This window comes from Alternaria conjuncta, assembly GCF_024043145.1.
Source record: "Alternaria conjuncta strain BMP 0040 chromosome Unknown scaffold_41, whole genome shotgun sequence".
In the NCBI taxonomy this organism is placed as follows: domain Eukaryota; kingdom Fungi; phylum Ascomycota; class Dothideomycetes; order Pleosporales; family Pleosporaceae; genus Alternaria; species Alternaria conjuncta.
Window position 1 is genome coordinate 24,070 of NW_026250130.1, and position 20,393 is coordinate 44,462.

At 53.9% G+C, this 20,393-nt stretch overlaps 8 protein-coding genes across 8 annotated transcripts; 4 read left to right on the forward strand and 4 right to left on the reverse strand.

The window, feature by feature from the left end:
• Positions 1 to 277: 277 nt before the first annotated feature.
• J4E85_011684 (uncharacterized protein) lies at positions 278 to 1,399 on the reverse strand (the record flags this gene model as incomplete). The annotated part of the gene is made up of 3 exons (XM_051475885.1): positions 278 to 603; positions 664 to 1,099; positions 1,163 to 1,399. The coding sequence occupies 3 exons, from the start codon at positions 1,397 to 1,399 to the stop codon at positions 278 to 280; spliced, it is 999 nt and encodes a 332-aa protein (XP_051320307.1).
• Positions 1,400 to 3,865: 2,466 nt separating this feature from the next.
• On the reverse strand, positions 3,866 to 7,841 carry J4E85_011685 (uncharacterized protein; the record flags this gene model as incomplete). Its single annotated transcript, XM_051475886.1, has 3 exons — positions 3,866 to 4,234; positions 5,370 to 6,761; positions 6,810 to 7,841. 3 exons carry the CDS (start codon positions 7,839 to 7,841, stop codon positions 3,866 to 3,868), a joined length of 2,793 nt encoding a protein of 930 aa, XP_051320308.1.
• A 1,771-nt stretch (positions 7,842 to 9,612) lies between these two features.
• J4E85_011686 (uncharacterized protein) lies at positions 9,613 to 10,275 on the reverse strand (the record flags this gene model as incomplete). The annotated part of the gene is made up of 2 exons (XM_051475887.1): positions 9,613 to 10,029; positions 10,078 to 10,275. 2 exons carry the CDS (start codon positions 10,273 to 10,275, stop codon positions 9,613 to 9,615), a joined length of 615 nt encoding a protein of 204 aa, XP_051320309.1.
• A 691-nt stretch (positions 10,276 to 10,966) lies between these two features.
• Positions 10,967 to 12,664, reverse strand: J4E85_011687 (uncharacterized protein; the record flags this gene model as incomplete). The annotated part of the gene is made up of 3 exons (XM_051475888.1): positions 10,967 to 11,200; positions 11,250 to 12,392; positions 12,500 to 12,664. The coding sequence occupies 3 exons, from the start codon at positions 12,662 to 12,664 to the stop codon at positions 10,967 to 10,969; spliced, it is 1,542 nt and encodes a 513-aa protein (XP_051320310.1).
• A 269-nt stretch (positions 12,665 to 12,933) lies between these two features.
• On the forward strand, positions 12,934 to 13,863 carry J4E85_011688 (uncharacterized protein; the record flags this gene model as incomplete). Its single annotated transcript, XM_051475889.1, has 1 exon — positions 12,934 to 13,863. The coding sequence occupies one exon, from the start codon at positions 12,934 to 12,936 to the stop codon at positions 13,861 to 13,863; it is 930 nt and encodes a 309-aa protein (XP_051320311.1).
• A 399-nt stretch (positions 13,864 to 14,262) lies between these two features.
• On the forward strand, positions 14,263 to 15,679 carry J4E85_011689 (uncharacterized protein; the record flags this gene model as incomplete). The annotated part of the gene is made up of 3 exons (XM_051475890.1): positions 14,263 to 15,302; positions 15,350 to 15,558; positions 15,609 to 15,679. 3 exons carry the CDS (start codon positions 14,263 to 14,265, stop codon positions 15,677 to 15,679), a joined length of 1,320 nt encoding a protein of 439 aa, XP_051320312.1.
• Positions 15,680 to 16,231: 552 nt separating this feature from the next.
• Positions 16,232 to 17,490, forward strand: J4E85_011690 (uncharacterized protein; the record flags this gene model as incomplete). The annotated part of the gene is made up of 3 exons (XM_051475891.1): positions 16,232 to 16,629; positions 16,681 to 17,101; positions 17,155 to 17,490. 3 exons carry the CDS (start codon positions 16,232 to 16,234, stop codon positions 17,488 to 17,490), a joined length of 1,155 nt encoding a protein of 384 aa, XP_051320313.1.
• A 681-nt stretch (positions 17,491 to 18,171) lies between these two features.
• Positions 18,172 to 19,989, forward strand: J4E85_011691 (uncharacterized protein; the record flags this gene model as incomplete). Its single annotated transcript, XM_051475892.1, has 1 exon — positions 18,172 to 19,989. One exon carries the CDS (start codon positions 18,172 to 18,174, stop codon positions 19,987 to 19,989), a length of 1,818 nt encoding a protein of 605 aa, XP_051320314.1.
• Positions 19,990 to 20,393: the final 404 nt, after the last annotated feature.

Genomic DNA, 20,393 nt, shown 5'->3' on the forward strand with positions numbered 1-20,393 from the left:
TCTAAAAAATCTAATATATAGAGTAAGCTACTGCGAATAATTCTATCTTTTTAGAATTCTCTTAAAAGATGTTGTTGTAGAGTTATTAGGGTTGCCTACCTTCTCGCTATTTCCGGCTTTCACGGTCGACGTAGAGACTGTGACATTCCCGTTCACCTGGCCGTCCCAAATAGCAACACAGAGATACCTCTCCTTTGGCTCTTCGAGCTCAATCAAACTAATAGATTCTGGGCATCTCACACTTCTGCATCTACATCGTCTACATGGTCTACAAGCCTCACGATTCCTCGCTCACACTTCGGCTCACTTCCCTCACGACAAAAGCATCAGGGTCAACCGGAATTGCCTTCAGGTCCACCTTGTGTGCATCTGCCCAAGCCCTTACCCTCGCTTTATTGATGACAGCGTCGGCACCTCCTTTCTTCTTCTGCTCCAACACGTCCATAGCCTGTAGTGTCGCAATGATGTCTTCGGGCACAATGTACGTCTTCTCCCGCAGATCTTGTACTGTGAGTGTTTTCTTAGAAGGGCAAGCCAGGATCGTCCGAGCGAGCGCTTGCGACCAGTAATGTATGTATGCGATGCGACCGAGATCCGACAGCGCTGTAGTAGTAGTAGTAGTGTTAGCAGAGGTACCATGCGCGGACAAAAACGTCGACCTACGTTTCTCAGGCCCACCCAGCCTCTCCTCTCGCCTACTCATCTCATAGCTCGCGCCCATGAGTATCTGCCCCAGTCCTTGTTTCTGCCACGGCGGAAACACCAGGATGCATGCGAGATTGTTGTTATCCCAGCTCATCTTCTCTTTGCTGAAGAAGCCTACGACCTGCCCCTGCGCACCGACTCCACTCGCCTCTACATCGTCGCCGAAACTGGTATTCGGTATCTCTGGTGTGGGGTTGTGCGCGACGAGGAGGTAGTATAGGAATGTTGTAACGTCGTAGAAGACGGACTTGGTATCGAGGAAGAGCTTAGCGAAGAGCGATAGGTTCTGTGCGTAGAGCTTGTGTTTCTCGCCGTCGATCTCGTATAGAGAGTAGTTATCTTTCGTGTAAACGTTGACGCCCGGCGGGGGTGTATTGCGCAGAGGACATGCTTTCTGCCACTGATCAGCTTCCCAATCCAACCCTCACACCACGCGCGTATCCGTCTGGAAGCTTACCAGATGCCCAATAAACCCCACCAACTCTTTGCTATACTTGAAGCACCATTGGCACACATACAGCCGCTCTACGCGTCGGCCTACAAGCTCCTCCGGGTAGAAAGACGGGTACCACGGCTGTATGAGCAGCGAGCCGAAGACGACTTCGAGGACGTTGGGCCCCGAGGGAGGTTTCTGCGATGGCTTCAAGGCAGGCGTGGAGGGCGTCGAGGTCATGGAGGCTACATCGGGGGCCATTGGGCTGGTGACGACGCGTCGAGGGGCCGCCGGCACATGCGTGTGGGGAAGAGAAGAGCTTGGGCCGGGTTGTCACATTGGGTTAGCGCGACGCGAGGGCACGTGGGTGATGGGGATCTGCCGTTCACATCGACTGCCCCGCTAGCCGTCACCTACAATCCTCGGAGCTGACCCTTCTCAGACCGGCACTGTCACGATACTACTGACTTCACCATCATTTCCATCACGATGAGCGACCCCATCTTCGGTTTCATGCCACGTCTGTTCAATGCTTGCTGACAAGCGAAAGCGACTGTGGCTGTAGAAAGCCAACTCACCATCTTCCGGCATCCAAAGAGCAGTAGCGCAAAACTCGTTACTTCTCTATGATAACATGTTTTGTAATCTACTTGGAGCTACCAGCTTCGATCATATCTCCGACTCCACTATCTTCCGCCATGACAGAATTTGACGCCGGCCACTATAGCATCCAACACCTCTCGTATCCAGTCCGACCCTACATATCCTCTGAGAGGCGTGAGACCCTTATCTCTGTCTCTTGTTCAACTTTCGTCTTGACACCGCTACCATTCTCCTGAGGATCGCGAGGACCTAGGCCCTCTTCGCAGCCTCGAGACCGAAGTATACGTTCGTTGCTGATAACGTCGAGCTTCAGGCAATTCAATCCAAGAAGAAGCATTCGGCGCTTCATCTATGTGATCCTCCTCATCTGACTTATTTCAGCATTTAACACATTTAACATCGGTGGTTTGCTCACCTGTCACTGCAGGCCTCCCTCGCTTTGATGTCCGATGCCTAAGTGTTCCCTTGTTCACGTAGTATCGTAGCGTGAAACCAATCATGGCGAGAATTACGGTGAGGAAGACACTGAGAAGGGTGAAGATGGCTTCTTTGGACCAGCCAGATGTGGTAGAGGATACTCCTCGCGATACGGTGTCTACTCTACTGTAAGAACATCTCCGCATAAGAAAATAAGGAGTATGTTACCGTTGTTTCCCATCTAGTGGTTCACGCCTCGGTAGCGGACGTGGAAGATCGATGTAAGATCAATCACTATAATTTGGTGCAGTCTTAGTGGTAAGAAAGAAGTGCGAAGTCGATTGGCAGGATCTTCATGCAATATGGTTGACTTCCGGGTTCAGTGTAGCACCATCGAGCGAAGTACGGCTTAACTGAGCGGATGCATCCTGTATCATGTTAACAGCTTTCAACTCAGTCTTATAATGCACACATCGTCCACCGGTGACTACCAAGTTATCAGATAGAAGTGGGCGTTCGGATCTGCTCAAAATCACCCCTGGATCTACTGCCCTCGCTCCGCAACGATGGGTAGCAAGTCCGCAGTGTGTGGCCTCCCATTGGGCTATCCTAGCGAATCTCGGTAGCCACATCATGTCAGATTACGCCCGGCGCTCTGATACTAAAGAGGCTCATTACGCCCGCGAAAGGATCTAACTCTGTATATGTACGGATCTAGTTACTTCGAAGCTAGGTGGCGGAGCATTATCACGGTAAATTCCCCATGTCATCAACGCAATTCCATCCACTTCATCTGGGGTAGGAAGGCCTGGCGGACAGAAACATGTGTGAGACGAAGTCGGGCGCCAACAAGTATGAACACTACTCATTTTTGTTTGAGGGTATTGGAGATTTAAATTTGAGCATCACCAGGCCAGAGAGGTATCGAAGTGTGCAGGCTGCAGATTGCAGGCGAAAAACGCCGTGATGCATGTCTTGACGCCCCGCACTGACGTTTACAGCCGCCCGTCCAAGCACCCCTGCAACATCTTTCTTCTGAACCTGAAGGCTGGATACGATAACTCGTGTTACCAACATCACGCTGGGATTTCTTAGCCTAGGCCACATGTAGGAACAGCCACCGGGGGACCTGCCAGAGTAGCTATTCATCACTACTGCAGCTATGACAGCCAGAGAGCCCCAGCGATTACTCAGGTTCAGTTCATCTGATGCGCAAAACCAACGGTGCAGCCAAACTTGTTGACAATCCATCACACAGTACCAGTCATCACTGTACAATCACGCGTATACCTTGGATCTATCGCGCTCCAAACATATTGCGCCCCACAGACTGGTCTATCAGCTACTTCCAGTCTCAAACCTACTTCAATGTCACGAGCCACATCACGTCAGCCCATACACACCTTTCCGCCTGTAGTATTCAGATTATGTTGCTAGATAGAACACGCCATAAAGACATCGCTTGGTTCTATAGCCAGAAGCAAATCTTGTAGTAGGCTGAATAAAGAACATAGGCCAGACTAGATAAGTAGAAGTTCGAGTAGGTTACCAATCTAGAAGCCACCCAACTAGCGATCTATCATTCACACCAAAATCAGTTGGGAACGCACAACATGTATACACGAATACAGATGTCGGTTCGGAATAAGCACCTTGTATTCAACTTTTGTCAATCTCCGTCTCAACTATCCCACCCCATCCCTCTTCCTACGAAGTACAGCTCTGTCTCCACCAAATCCCCGCAATACTAACATCCAAATTACACTGCTCCCCCGGCGGCACAACCCAGCACTGCAACGCATCATTCGCCGCGGGGCTCTTGATCTTAACAATAACATCGCATCTCAAATGGTTCACCATGCCCACAAACGTCTCGGGTCCATACCGCCCGTCTTTGAAGGCAACGGTGAATTGCGCTTGGTTATGCTCTGGGTCGTTCACGCCGTTGGATTGCACGGCGATGTCGGGGCCGTTGGGGGCGGAGCAGCGGGAGGTTTGGAAACAGGCGAGTGTGGTTGGGAGGGTTGTGGCGAGGAGGGTGAGGGGGAGGATTTGGAAGCGCATCTTGAGGGAGGGCTGGGTGAGGTTAGTGGTGGGTAGAAGGTAGGAGAGGGTAAGTTTTACGCTTCGGGCTTGGGTTCGAGGGAGGGAGTAATGTTGTTTTGCGGAGCGTGAGCGTTGTGGTGTTGGTGGATGAAGATGCTGGATCTGTTCGATGAGTTGAGTGAGATGGTCAGGTCGGGTCTTATATATACATCCCTCGTGTTCGGCGAGCATATAACTTCGTATTTAGAGCGTGCTAAGCAACGATTTTCTAGTTGTGTAAAGCTTGATGACAGCCTCTACACGGTGTACGTCCGCCTCACCGGACGAACACATTCCTCCGCGACAGTGTACGATTACCTATCCGCCAATAGGCACAGCAGAACGTAGGATAGAGCCTCATTTCGAGAGCTTATGTTGTACTTCACAAGGAGACGACGTGTAAGCATACCTACTCCAGTCTGCACTAAGAGGAACTAGAATCCGGGAGCATCTCCGGTCTTACACCCGGTGAAGCCGTTCCAGCGCTCCCGGAGTCTTCTACCATGCCAAAACTGAGAAGGATGCGCTTTGAACAGACCGCTTTTCGGCATGTTCTGCGGTCGCGAAACTTTGTTGCCTACGGTGTAGAAGTTGATTTCAACATCGGAGTATATCAATTTACACTACATCCTTAGCGTAAGCAACGGCGTCTACTTATATAAGCTCTACTCTGACCGCCGCAAGGCTGTCTTACACCGCTACGCCACGGAATCGACAATATACCAAAGCACGCATACGATGATCAGTCATCTTCGTATCATCCCAGCAAAGCCGCGCGGTATACCCAGTCGCCTTACCGGCAAAGAACCCATCAAGCTTCCCCCTAACATCCCTCACACAAACGTCGCGCGGTATACCCTGAAGTCTTACCGGCAAAGAACCCATCAAGCTTTCCCCTAAAAACCCTCACACCACCGTCGCGCTATACGTCCCCTCAAGCCCTACCCTTGAAGAACCCATCCAACCTCCCCCCCACATCACCTACCCCCAACCCGCCCGTCAAACTCGCCCGAATCCACTTCGGCAACTTGTCTTGAATTCGCTTACTCCCATACCGTCTATCCAACATCAAAATCGCCGCATAATCACCTTTATGACGAATCGCCCTGCCCACACACTGATTAACCGCGCGCATGCAGACGTTCTCGTAGAATTCACGTGCAGCAGCCTTGCCGTCGCCTCCGCTCTTCGTCTGTTTCGCGGAAATATACTGCATTTTCGCCTTCCACTCTGCAGAATGTGGATTAGAAAACGGGAGACCGACAACAACGACGCCGCGGCCGAGGGCGTCGCTGAAGTTGATGCCTTCGGAGAGGGTGCCGCCGATTACGGCGAAGAGGAGGGCACCGCGGCCTTTTCCTGATGCGATTGCTGCGCTGTAGGCTGTGAGGACGGAGTCTGCGGTTGCTTCTTTGGATGGTGGTGGTGGTTGGGTAGATGGTTGTTGTTGGCTGCGCTGCTCAAGGAAGACGGGCTTCGTTTGGGTGAAGCTGTCCCAGATTGTGGATGTGGATGTAGAGGGCGCGGGCTTGATGCGCTTCCACGCTGCGATGCAAGCGTCGAGGAAGGAGTAGCTGGGGAAGAAGACGACCACGCCATCGGGGATGTGCTGAGCGAATGTCAGGATGGCGGTGCCGAGATCGATCATCGTAGTCTCTTTGTTGCGGTTCTCGAATGTGAAGTCGAATTCAGCGCCGCTTGTGCCTCGGACGATGGGTGCAGCGAGGAGGTTCGAGGGCGGGATGACGTGGCCGCAGGATAGTGTCATGATCTTTGAGGGATCTAGGTATGATAGCAGATGCTGCTCGTAGTCGCTCATGGGGGACATGGTGCCGCCGGCTAGTACGACGGCCCTTGCTTCTTCCACGATGTCTTTGAAGTGGTAGGTTGGGTCTAGGAGCATGTATCGCAACGTGGTGCCTGAGACTTCTTCCTTCGCGTAGAAGAAGCGGCCTTCGCTGGATGGGTTCATCAATGACAGAAGAAAGGCTTGTACGTGCATCAGGACTGGTACAGTATGTCGCGGACCATTCCTGGCCGACTTTGCAATTGACTTCTGCACGCTTCCACTCTCCGCTTGCTCGGCGAACACGGTGTATCCGTCTACTTTACGCGCCAGTCTGCTTTCTTGGAGATACGTGTTGAGCTTGTAGATGTTGATCTGGTCAACGCCTTTCCCGGACATGATTGCAGCCATGTCTGCCAAACCGTCTGCCGCTTTCGCGTTGGCATCGATGGACTGCAGATACGCGATGATAGAGTCCAAGATACGGACTGTCTGGGCAACATACACGCGATTCTTCCCTTTGAGCTTGTTCCGGAACTTCTGGAGGTAGGCTGTGAGTTGGGCACGCGCTTGTTGTACTTGTTCGAGGGTCACGGATACGGAATAGATGCCTGCGATGGCATCCATCAAGTTATGCGCTTCGTCGATGATGACGATGTGGTTTTTGAGGGAGAGGCCAAGCGCTTCACGAGCTGTGCGCTGGAGGAGTAGCGGGTAAGGTAGCGTTACGATCTGAGCTTGTCAGCAGATGAACACACGACAGGAAGATAGTCGACGTACCTCACAGTACTTGGTAGCTGGTCTAGAAGCGTAGTATGGACACACACCCAGCTTCTTACCCAACACCCCCAAGTCCTCGATATCTCTAATCTTCGCAAGCGCATGGTCACGGAAGTCATTGACCAACGGCTCGCTTTCCTTGGTCGGCATATGCGGACACCGGCTTTCGGTTTTGCTATTTTGCTGGAGCTCCAGACATCGTTCGTTGATGGCCGTGGCGCTACCGAGCTTGTTGACTTTACTGTTGATGCAGAGATTCTTCCTCGATCCAAGGGTGAGGTGCTTCACGTCTTCTACAAGCGTGTCTATTTCACCACCGCTTACATTCTCGTCAGGGGCGATGGCGGGCGGCATCTTCACGCGACCCAGCTCGCTCGAGAATTGCGTCAACTGAGAGTGTGTTCGAGAGCAGAAGAATATTTTCGTCTCGTCAGGCGCCTCTCCCTCGTTATCTTTAGGTGCATCGGCGCTGTACCCGAGTGAGGCCATCAAAGCCTGGGTTTCTGCCGACAGTCCAGATTCGTCAAACGCGCCGGCTCTTGCTCGTTTGTGAGACTCCTCATCGCTTTCGTAATCATCCAAAGCGAATTGAGCTTCATCGTCATTCTCGATATCTCCCGGCGCAGTCTTCTGCCTCTTGTACTTAGGCTCGCCGCTCTCATACCGTTCCTTCGCACGCTTCTCTTTCGCTTTAATTTTAGCAATACGCTCATTCAGATCCTGTTTACACCTCAGCGCCTCTTGCTTCCGCTGCTTCTGTGCGTGTTCAACAATCCAAGAAGGCTCCCCACTATTCGCTGCGTTCGCTGCATCTACCGCAAAGCCTTCTTCAAACTTCCGTCGCTTATGATCGCGTAGCCAAGTCATGGAGCCACATATCAAGCTCAGCGATTTGCCGGTTCCGGTCGGCGACTCGAAGATGCCGACTTTGCCTTCTTCCAGACACGTGTAGACCGCGCCCATGAACTCATTCTGGATATCGTAGGGCGTGTATGGGTGGTGGAAGTCTCGTGTTTCGTTGGTGTTGTGCATTGTAGTTTGGTGGAGGTGGGTTGGGCGACGCGACGCGTGGAGGAAAACGGGTGTTCACGTGGTGCGTTTAGCGCCCACGCGGCTACATATCATAACGCGCGCCATTCATTTCACATGCAGGTGTCTTTGATCTCGAACTTCCTGAACTATACCTTCTAGCACCTTCTTGCCGTCTTCCACTAATTTGAATACTATCGAATACAAGCCAGAGCCCAGCGGCAGAGGGTTAGCTTGAGATCCAGAATCTTTCCTGCATCTACATGGAAAAAGTCATGTCCGACGTTCCGCGAGGGAGTAGTAAAAATAGTATGAACATGCTTGCATACTCTTCAAAACAACGTACCGCTAAGTTCATGTGAACTAGTCTCAAGCCTAGTACTATCTATTGTAATCCATCCTATAGATCCATCCCACTACCCATCAAGCAACCCTTCAATCGTGCATACCACACACCTCCCCTCCCCACCACTCCCATCTCACCCCACAACCCTCCCCCTCAACTCCGTCCTCTTCATCACCTCTTCCTCTCCCAACCCATCCACCCTAACCTCCCCCTCCTTCCCCCCCTTCCCCGTAATCCGAAACCCTTTAACGAGCCCCGTTCCACTCTGCATACCCACACCCTCACCCCACCCCCAATTCTCCTCCATCCACGTCACCGGCCAAAGCAGCACAGTGCCCGCGACGCAAAACACCGTGGCCCAAGCCTGCCAGAGCCAGATCAGCATCCACGCGCCGGGCGCGACGAAACGGATCCATTGGTCGACTTGGTAGAGGTCTTCTTGTTTGGAGATGTGGTATTTAGTTATGGTTGATGTGTGGGAGGAGCAGGTAGTGGTGGTGGTGGTGGTGGTGATGGGGGATTTGCGCAGGTGGAGGACGGTAGTGAGGCGGACGGGCGCGTAGTAGAAGGGTATAAACCAAATACGGAAGATTTGGAAGATGGTTGCGTAGAGAATGAGGTTGGTTTCGTCGAATGCTGTTGTTCTTAATTAGCCCTTGCACTTCTTTCCTTCACTTCCTGGCACATCTCCTCGCGTCCACGACCACCTTCTCGATGTCAAATCTCGTCTTCGCACGCAGTGCGAACACGCAGTGCGAAGATTGAGTAAGACATCCACCACATCCACCCTAACCTCCCCATCTCCTCCCCCGCCCACCCTAGCTAATATAAGGTAAGACATACCAACGCTCCCCACCGTACAATCAATCCTCGGACTCATAATCTTATACCAGCGATACGTCCGCTCGACCAACCACCTCGAGTTCGGTCGGCTCCATGTGCGGCAAAAGGGATGCGAAAACGCGGCGTCGGGTGTGAAGTATTTGTCGATGGTTGCGCGTTGGAGGGACGGGGGTGATTGCGTGAGGAGGTGGATGATGGCGGGTATTTCTTTGACTGCGATGGGAGGGCGAGGTTAGCGGGATGCGCGAGGGAGGGATGAGGGATGGGGGAGAGGAAGGGAGGGGGGCGAAGTACCTGGGTCTTCCATTGTAAATGCGCAGAGGGAGGTTATGGGGGATGCGACGGGTGTTTGGTGGGTGAATGCTTTGAGCTGTGCAAGGCGCCGAGGTTTGACGCACGCGGAAGGACCAGGATGAAACGCGCTTGTGTGACGTCATTTTGGGTTTCATCAAGCTCCAACAAGCTCACATCTATGCAACGAGGACATGGTGGTGGGAAGCATGTTTATTATTTGATTACTTCTTGGTCATCATGGTTCTATCTCTTTCCTCTTTCTTGGAGTATCATGAGATTTCCAATGTCCATCTACTGTGACCTGTACTGCTGAATCTCCGCCTCGTCAAGATGCCTCAGCTTGTTGACGTTTGGTGCCTCACCAGTCGCAATACCCTTCGCCAGCTCCACAAGCCCGCCAATCTGTGTCCGCTTCGACACGGCGTACTGTGCAGTGCTGACCTTGACGCGGATGATGCCGATACGCGGGTCCTCTGGGCCACCGTCGTGCTTGCCGTCACCGAGGTCGCCAATCCACGCCTTGAGCGCGGGAGAGTAGTGCTTGCGGACGACGTCACGGTCTGTCTCGATGGAGGCGTGGCCGGATATGGAGGCCCACTCGCCTGAGTTGTTGATGAAGCCGACGTTGACGGACTTGTGCTCCTTGAGGTCGTCCGTCTTGCCGGACTCGGTGTTGGTGTGGAAGAGGAGGTCGAAGCCGTGGCCCTCCTGTTGTTTGTCAGCCATGTCTTTCGTTATGAATCGGGTGTGTGGTACCTTTGCAGCGACAGCCATAGCTCTTGAGGCCAAGAGGTCGCTGTCTGCGGCCTGTGTGGTCAACAGGCAGAACTTGGTCTTGTCGACAAAGTTGAGCAGGTCCTCGCACTTCTCCTTGAGCGAGGGCTCCTCGAGGTTCTTCTGGGTGTAGGGGTCGGCCGTCTTGGAGCCGGTGTCGGTGTTGCTGAAGCCAGACATGGTGATGGTGGTTGTAGAGAATACGCGTTGAGCGGCGTGGTTGTTTGGTAGCTGGGGAGAAGGCGTCAGCTTCTGTAGACACAATGTTCGAGGCGACCTTCGCGCTGTCCTTGCGATGCACTGAGAAAGGAAACGAGAGGAAAGCATACCTTGGAATGGGTAGTTATCGGTAAGCAGGTAGTGTGTGGGAGAGGAGCTGAGAATGTCGCGCGACTTTGTAGGACTTTGCCAATGATGTCATCAGTACCACCACCACGCGTTTGGGAACCACATCCACCCCGCTATGTATGTGGGGTAACTCCTTTGGGCTGTCACCGGCACCGGCTCCTGTTGCGGATGGTCTAGTCTGTAGTTCAGGGTCTTGCGTCATGTCATGCTTCTTTGAGCTAATGACCAAGTTCTAGATGCTTAGTCGTACATGTCACTTTGATCGACGCATTGAAGATGAGATGGTGATATTAACCTTTTAGGTCTGCTGCGCGTCTGAATGAGACACATCGTACTCCACTCCGTGACCCCGTCCCATGCCATGCTGGTATCTCGTAACAATAGCGGACAATGTACCGATTCCAAGATCCCAAGCTAGAAATGAAGATGTGGGCTAGATCCTACACCATGCCAATATCCCGGAAATATGACCCAAATTTCAAGAGGCTAACACCCCTAGTGACAACGTTTGACACTGCGCACTCTATGCGTCGGCGGCAGTCTCCTTGTCCTCGATCGTGGCCTTCTTAAGGTCGTCAGCAGCGTCCGCTGCCGCGTCCTTCTCCTGTGCGAGCTCAGCCTCGGCGGAAGCATCGCCGTTAACGGCCTGGTTCTTCTGGGCGGGCTTGCGAGCGGCGTCGGTGCTGCCGTTGGCGGCGTCCTCTGCGGCTTCTTCAGCCTCAAGCTTGTCAATCTCCTTCTGCGCCTTGGCGATATTCTGAAGACTTGTTAGCAGCATCCTCGCAGTGGTATGTAGAATCACTCACCTCCTTGGTCTTGCGGTCCTGGTCCTCTTTCCAGTGGGCAAGCTTGGCCTGGAGCTTCTCGACGGTGGCGGGGACTTCGTCCTGGCTTGATGGGGGGTCGACGCCGACCTTGGCGAGCTCCTCGATGATGCCAATGTTCAAGTTGAACTTGCTGGCAGCAGCGCCGCCCTTCTTGCCCTTCTTTCCCTTCTTGCCACCAGTACCAGCCATGTAGCTCTCCTCCTCGGTGTCCTTCTTCGATATGCGGGTACCCTTCAGGCCCGAGTCGTCGACGGTGCGCTGAGCGGAGGCGGCGAACTTGCTGGCGGCGGTGGTCTCCTTCGCGGGGAGTGCGGAGGGGTCGAAGTGGCGGATCAAGCCCTCGCAGGCAATTATCTCGTCGCCGTAGGCAGGTGCGCTGGCTTCCTCGAGACGCTTGGAAGCAGTCTCCTTGCGCTTGCCGGCGACGTACTGGAGCTGCTCGAGGCGCCTCTTCTCATTGCGGATCTTGCGCGCCTCGAACTCGTAGTTCTTGAAAGCGCGGAGTTGCTGGAAGTAGTTGTCCTTGAGCTCCTTGCGGGCCTGATACTTCTCCTGCTGCACTGCGCGCGCCTTGTCGGTCTCCTCACGGAGCGACCTCAGGTTCTTGAAGGCCTCGTCTTGCTCAGCCTTGAGTCCATCAAGCTCGGTCTGGAGCTTGGTGTACTTCTCGGAGAGGGCCTTGTTCTCCGGATCGTCAAGAAGCTTCTTCTGCTCGGCGATCTGGGCCTTGATGTCGTCGATCTTCTTCTGCTGCGAGTCGAAGCCGGAGAAGTTCTTCTTGGCCTTGTTGAGGGCGCTGATCTCGGCCAGGGCCTTCTTCTCGTCGACGAGCTTCATCATGCCGCCGTCGACCTGCTTCTGCAGACGGGCAATCTCCTGGTCCACATCCTCGGCCGACTTGTAGTTGGACTTGCCCTTGGCCGTCTTGAGCTCGTTGAGCTGCTGCTTAAGCTGCTCGTCGAGCTTCTTGATCTTCTCGAAGATGGAGTTGCGGCCGGACTTGTTGCCCTGCTGGGTCGAGCGGATGGCGTTGAGCTCCGTCTTGAGCTCCTGCTGGCGCTTCGCGTTGGGCGAGTCCTTGTTGTTGGGCTTGGCGAGGTCGAGCTTGGCCTTGCACGCGTTCTGGGTGTCGTTAGTAATTTTCCCGAATTGAGTGGTGGTGTGCGATGCAGCCACCCGTCAGCTCGTGGCCGTGCGACTGCGCGCACCACACGGGGACATGGACTCACCAGCTTCTCCTGGGCGGCGGCGTGCTCCTTCTCCAGCTTGGCGAGCTCCTCCTTGTACTTGTCCTCGTCGGGCTTGTCGGGCTTGACCACCTGCTGCTTGGCCGGAGGGGCAGCAGCGCCGTTGGTCGAGGCCTGGGCGGCGGGTGGAGTTGCGACGTCGGCCATGTTTGCTGGGCAGTCAATTGGGTTGAGGGGCTGACTGGGAGTTGCAGCGGGGGGAGAGGTCTGCGAGATCTGGGTAGACCGCCGAGTCGTGAATGTGCAGGCGAGGCGTGCAGGCGGTGGGAGGACAACTATTAAATTCGAGGGTCTCGAGTGAACCACGGATGCTGGCAACTTTTCCCGATGTTTAGCGGGCGGCCTAGTGTGCCGCCCGCAGTCCTGACCCTTCACTCGGGGCCTCGAACACCAGACGCACACACCAAACCACGGCTATGGCGGAACAATCGCGGGGCAGCATCCCCATTCTGCTGCTCAAGACCAAGTCAGTGCCCAAAGACACGTACGAAGAGCTGTTCCTTGAACTCGACAACGGCAGCTATGCGCCCGTCTTCGTGCCCGTTCTCGAGCACAGGTTCAAGCGAGATGCCCTGCGTGAGGTGCGCCAACATGTCACCAATCGCGGCTTCGTGCCACAAGCGCAGCAGGGTCTTGCGACATATGGCGCGCTGATCTTCACCTCGCAGCGTGCAGTCGAAGCCTTCAGCGAGGTTGTCGAGGAAATCCGTAGAGATGGCGCCCTCGACATCGACGACCTGCTCCCAGAGAGTCTGCCGCTGTACGTAGTAGGCCCAGCTACAGCTCGCGGACTGAGATCACTGGGTCTTAAGTGTCCAATCCTGGGAGAGGAAACCGGCAACGGCGAAGCTCTGGCTGGCTTTATCTTGAAGCATTACAACGCCCTTTATCTGGGTGTTGCGAATCCACCCGTACTGTTCATGGTCGGCGACAAGAGGAGGGATATAATACCAAAGACCCTGCAGTCAGAAGAGCTGGATCCAAAAGAGAGGGCGCGAGTAGATGAGTTGGTTATATACGAGACTGGAGAGATGCAGTCTTTCAAGGAGGACTTTTCGACAATCTGGCGCAGAAACGCGGATCAGGGCTCGAGACGGCAGTGGGTCGTTGTGTTTTCTCCAAGCGGATGTCAGGCCATGCTCGAGAGCCTTGGTCTGCTCGACATAGAGACTGGGAAAGCCAAGGCTACTGCTGATCAGAGAGACATCCTGTTATGCACCATCGGTCCGACCACGCGCGATTATCTGAAGCAGGAGTTTGGCTTCACTCCTGATGTATGCGCTGAGAAGCCAAGTCCGGAGGGCATCGCCGACGGCATTCACGCCTTTCTCGAGAAGTACGAATAAGCAATGTCATTTGTGGCTTCGTCTACGTGGACCGGGGTGCGCTCGATGAGAGGATGTACGATACGAAGGCGTTGTATATCAGCTTCGATAGGTTTGCTACATCAAGCGCGTGAATGCGCGACGCTATCTCACGCGCTCTCAAATCCTCGCTCATGACCGCTCGCGGCTTCCGTCTGATGGTCCAATGCTGCACGTGCCTTCCTGACGCGTCGATGTGCTAATGACTGCCATTGACGTCACCATTTCACGCGACGCGCCTGCCACAAACCGCGAGCGCGCGCAAACATCCGCCTCCTTCATTACTCCTTTGCTTTGTCTCCCATCACCCTTCTCTCATCCTTTCACTCATACTTCCCACGATATACACCAATTCACTCAATTGACTTCACTGCATCCACAATGGCAGGAACACGCTCCTCTGCACGCAGCACCGACGGTGGCTCCAGCCCAGCAAAGGGTAACGATGTCGCAGCCGGCACCAAACGCAAGCCCGAAGTCGAGCCGTCTCCCAAGCGCGACCGCAAGGCGTCCAAGAAGCAAGCTACTATCGAGGAGACAATGGACACCAGCAAGGAGTCTGACAGCGAGATGAAGGACGCCTCTGATGGGGGTCAAGACTCCAAAGATGCAGAGGAGGCCGAGAAGAAGGCCGCTGAAGATCTCGTTGACGCAAGCGACGCGACGGCATTGGCCAATGGCGATGATGACAAGCCTTCGACGACTGGCATGGAGACTACGGACGACCTGGTGGAACAAGACACCGACGCCGCCCCCAAAGCCGAAGAGACTACACAGACAGAGAAGAGCGAAGACAAATCGGAAAACGCGTCAAAGGAGACTAGCGCAGATGGCGAAGGCGCGATCGAGGAGTCCTCCCAGCGCGCAAAGCAAATGCCGTCCAACATTCTCGAAAAGGGCGTCATCTACTTCTTCACCCGCAATCGCGTCGGTGTTGAGGACTCTGAGAGCGTCGGCGACCTTCAACGCACCTTCTTCGTCCTCCGACCGATGCCGTCCGGAGCCAAGCTAGGCGACGGTGCCCTCGCCGACGATAACAACATCCGACTGTTTGCGCTGCCCAAGAAAGTCTTCCCCAAGTCGCATAACGATAAATTCATGGCATTTGTCGAAAAGGCGAACACTTCCATCAAAGAGCTGAAGGAGAGCTTCTTTGGCGCGGACGAGTACGAGACGAAGACACAAGGCAGCCGACGCACTGAGCCTGTGGCGCCAGTAGCGGAGGGCGTATATGCCATTACGCGCACTGAAGACCGGACGTGCCATCTCGTGTACTCCACCACCATACCTTCCGAGCTTGGAGAGGTCCAGGAAGACCTGGGTATCAAGGACCAGGGCAGCTTCGTCATGAGCGTCAAGAACCCTGAGCGCAGCGGACCGGCTTCCGCCCAGCTTCCTCAGAAGCCCGACTTTCCCAAGGAGTAAGTGATCCTGATATGACTAGTTATTCATGGCTGACCATTGCCAGGTTCATCGAAGAGTTCCGCGGACTGGCTTGGGTCGAAGTCAAGCCGAAGTACCTGGACTATGAGTACTGCCAGATCCTGCTCATCGGCGAGAAGATGGAGAGTGGTGTCGAGCCGACGACCAAGGACCAGAAGCATGACAAGGAAACTCCACAAGAGGAAATTGAGAAGCTTGAACACGAGGATGAGCTGCGCGTCGAGCATCTTCACGGTACGTTGTTCAGTTGCTGGCAAGTGTGATGTGTGTTAATCAAGTTTTAGGTGACGACTCTGTCTATGATGATCTCAAGATTAGCAAGAAGGAATATCCGCAGGTCGCGACGACCTGGTAAGCTTGACGACTGGCTCAACGAAACGCGATACCAACGATCTTCTTTCGCATTTACTGTACAACATATGGATCATCGGCGTTCAAGGGCGCGTTAAATATCACGGCATAACCTCTGGCACGGAGTGTCGGATTCAAATGATCAAAGGAACTGATTGTAGGGTTCGGCTTTGCCCACGGCTTTGATAGCACCGAGCCGCAATATAATAATCGATTTCATCCTACGCCTCCCAATGGACGCAACTGATATGCAACTCTTCATCCCTCATGATCACGCTGAACTTACGAACAGTCGCTCAATCGAGTTAGCGGATTGGGCAGACCCTTGGGCTCTTGTTTGCGATGCCATCGCGCCACTCTCCGCTCATCGCTCACTGCTCACCGCTAACAAGACCGCCATCCTCATCACCGCGAAGCTGGTAATGGAAACAGTTCGCCCCAAACTCGACTTTCTCTATCTTGATCTTGTACCTTACTAACACCTTCCTTACACCAACGACCCTTTGTCCCATATATCGCCGCATCTCTCCCACGGTCTCCAACATTCCACATCAACATGCCTCCCTTCCGGAAGTCCATCGCCGAGGACTCTAAGTCAGTTCTCTGGCTGCTCCAGTCCTTCTCCATCGGCAAGGAGCAGAAGACTACAGGTTCTACGTACCTCTTTCTGGACCGCGCAAACGCTGAATTCGGCTTTGTTGATAGCACGTTCTTCGGCCGTATTGCCTCTGTTCAGCGCCTTCCAGAGACCGGTGAGCCTATGTACTTCCAGGCCAAGACCGCTCGCGCAGCAGCCTGGCGGGACAAGAGCAAGAAAGTATCGATCCTGTTTCAGCATCTACAGATAGATTTGGAGTTTGTGTTGCCGTACCAAGCTCGCGGCTTTCTCGATATCCTGGAGGACATTGCGACAGCAGCTGGCAACCACTTCTTCTACAGCTATGAAATTCCACAGTATGTAACAGTCCGCATTTAATACTGTGTCTGGGACTGACGTGGTGCTAGAAAGGTTGCGTTCGTCAAGGCCGACTTCGACATGGAACAGCAGGGCTTCACGAGCCGAGCTCCGCAGCCTTGGATGGCGGTCCCTGCTGATTCGTCTGAATGGCCTCGTCTACGGAAGACGGGTGAATGGTCAGACTTCACCATTTTCGCGGGTGGCAGTCAATTCCGCGTCCATCGCGTCAAGCTTTGCAAAGAGTCATACTACTTCAGAGCAGTATGCAGTGGTGGCTTCGCCGAGACCGCGAAGCAGTCCATCGAGCTCCCAGAATCTGCACAAGTTGTCTCGACACTTCTCGATGAGATGTACGGTGTCTACAACCCGACTACTGGTTCCATCTTTACCAACTTCGCGCTTCGTATGGAGATTGAGAAAGAGCTCATGATGAACCAACTCCTTGATCTCTTCATCGCCGCGGACAAGGTACTCACTCTCATATCCTTATCCCTGAGCCATCACACTAACCCTGCACACAGTACAACCTTGAACCCATTAAGCGCCGCGCCGCCGAAGCCATCATTGACCGCCTGCCCTTCATCACCGACCCGCTCATGATCGTCGACCTGGCTACATGCATCCACCACGACCAATGCCCGGAGAACGATCGCGGGTTGCGCAAAGCCATCATCGAGTGTGTGAGGATGCGCATGCCGGCTATCTTGGATGATGAGAGTGCGTGGGAGGAGTTCTCGGAGAACAAGAACGTGCTGAAGGCCTTCCACATGTCGCAATGTGAGGCGGTTGAGGGTGGTGGTATGATTGCGGGTGGAGGTGGAGGTGGGATTATGACGCCGCCTGCTACGCCTAGGTAGGAGACTGTTCGAGAAGAGGAGGGGATGGAGGCTTGAGGAGTTTGGTTATTGGTGTGCAGGAGGATTGATTTGCTAAGAGGGAAGTGGGGCGGGTGTACTTGCGGTCGACACTCGATCGATCGAAGGCGTTTGATGCAAAGGCCTTGATTCGCTTTCGCTGGACTGTCGCGCACCCTTCAAGTCCGCTTCGAAGGGCGATTGCGATTCCATTTACTGTACCTACGGACCTTTCTTTTTGAGCGAGTGTATTTGGCAGAGGCAATTTTTCCCATTAGTAGCATGCCCAGCTCGCGATAGCTATCAGTCCTAACTGTATTTAAATATGATGGTTCATGTGCGATTGCGAAAGGCATGGCTTTGAACGGTTGTGATGTGTTGTGGGGTATTCAGCAACCGATCCGGCCTAGACCGGACACGAGCACCGTCTCACCTTCCCGTGTTCGCGAACGCGTGTCTTCATCTCCAATCTCATCAAGTCACGGCTCAAACCCCATATTCCAGGCAATACCGCGCCGCCATGAACGCAATACGCACTCCGACCATGCCATGAGCGTGCGCACAGGATATAGCAGCAAGAGGCTTTGATCGCCCTAACGGGGAGGCGCTCAACCAAGCGAAAAGGACCACCAAGCACAAAGAGAACATAACCAAAGGGCACCCGATCGAACAACACTGTTCAAGATGACCTCATCCTGGCGACAGAATGGTGAAGAACGCGGTGCATACACGACTGTTGCGCAGACCGAGACTGCAAGTGCAAACCTCACAGTACATGGCAAAGACGTTGCAAATGAAGATGCGGATGCCGATCCTTTTGAAGCGCCTGTTCATATTGGCTCCATACCGACAGCAGAGGATCTGCTATTTCTGCCTCGCGTAGCAGACACGCTGCCATATGGCGCTTTTCTAGTCGCCGTTGTCGAGCTTTGTGAGCGCTTCGCCTACTACGGACTCTCCGGGCCCTTCCAAAACTACATCGCCAACGAATACAACGACCCCAATGGCCTACCTGGCGCTCTTGGCTTGAAACAGAGTGGCGCGACAGCGATGACGAACTTCTTCCAATTCTGGTGCTACCTCACGCCTTTATTTGGCGCCGTTGTTGCGGACCAATATCTTGGGAAGTATGCGACGATTAAGTGGTTCAGTTTGGTGTACATGGTCGGCATCGCGATTCTCTTCGTCACGAGCTTGCCGTGGGCGGTTCGAGGTGGAGCCGCATACCCTGGACTTATTGTCGCGATGCTGGTCATCGGCCTGGGTACTGGTGGCATCAAGAGCAATGTGTCACCGTTGATCGCGGAGCAAGTGCGGTCCAACAAACCTTTCGTGAAGGACTTGCCCGGAGGAAAGCGCGTCATCGTTGATCCGGAGATTACGGTGCAGAGGATCTACATGATATTCTACATGTGCATCAATGTAGGCTCGATCTCTGCGATCGCAACGACTATGTTGGAGTTGCATGTTGGATTCTGGAGTGCTTATCTTCTACCATTGGTTATGTTCTGCGTGGGCTATGTGGTGTTGGTGAGAGGAAGGAAGCAGTACATCATCAAGCCACCTCAAGGTGGCGTGATTGGAAACTGCTTTCGCGCCCTATACATCGCCGCAAGGAACGGCGGAGATCTTGACAAAGCGAAAGCATCCGCTCAAGGGCACGGAAGAAGCAGGTCAAAGGTGACTTGGGACGACAAGTTCATCGACGAGTTGAAGACTGCGCTGGTCGCATGCAAAGTCTTTCTGTTCTTCCCTATCTACTGGCTCTCGTACTCGCAGATGCTGAACAACTTCGTGTCACAGGCTGGCCAAATGGAGTTGCATGGCCTTCCCAACGACATCCTTTCCAACATCGATCCCGTCACCATCATTCTCCTCATCCCAATCATGGACCGCCTCGTCTACCCGTTCATCCGTACACGACTACACATCGCATTGATGCCAATAACGCGCATCTCTCTCGGCTTCCTCATGGCTGCGCTTGCCATGCTATACGCAGGCGCTCTCCAGTCAAAGATCTATGCGGCACCACCTTGCTACTACAGTCCATCGAACTGCGACGCCGGAAAGATCAGCGAAGGGAAGTTCAAACCAAACAAAGTCCACGTCGCATGGCAAGCCCCAGCATACGTGTTAATCGCACTGAGCGAGATCCTGGCTAGTGTTACCGGATTGGAACTGGCATATGCGAAAGCACCGGAGAATATGAAGAGCTTCATCATGAGTCTCTTCCTGCTTACAAGTGCGGGTGGAAGTGCGCTGGGTATATTGATCGCTCCATTGGCGAGAGATCCGCACTTGCAGTGGTTGTACTTTGGATTGGCGTTCATTGCTGGTGTTGCGGGCGTTGTGTTCTATCGCATGTTCAAAGACGTTGATGATGGCCCTGCGGCGAAGTTGGTTGATGCTGGAGAGTATGAGTTGACTGGACGAGCGAGCGCTGACGATGATGGGTATTACAGCGACGATGCGGACCCTACTCGAGGCTCGCAGCGCGCCTGAAGTACGACAGCTTGAGGTGGACTATCCACCCGCATCCACCCCCAACCAACTGCGCTTCCGCTCCACCGTTCAGCTCCACCCTTCCGCGCATCCCGTCCTTTTCTCTCCCTTAGCTTGGAATCCTAAATTAAGATCCGTGTGGCATGCTGTCGGATCTCCCTGTGCGACCAGCTGTTTCCCGCAGGCGTGATTCTACCACCTCTGAGCTTTCATTGCTACGAGAGCATTTATAGAACATCATCGTCAATGCTGCGCGCGCAAGACGGATGACCTCGAGTGTCTGCTGTGTAGAGAACAAGAAAAAGCATCGCCGAAAATTGGGGCGCGGCAACCTGTTGATGTCATCGTTCATTATCTCCGAAAACCGCTTAACAGCGCCAAAACCCTTCACATTTCCACTCACG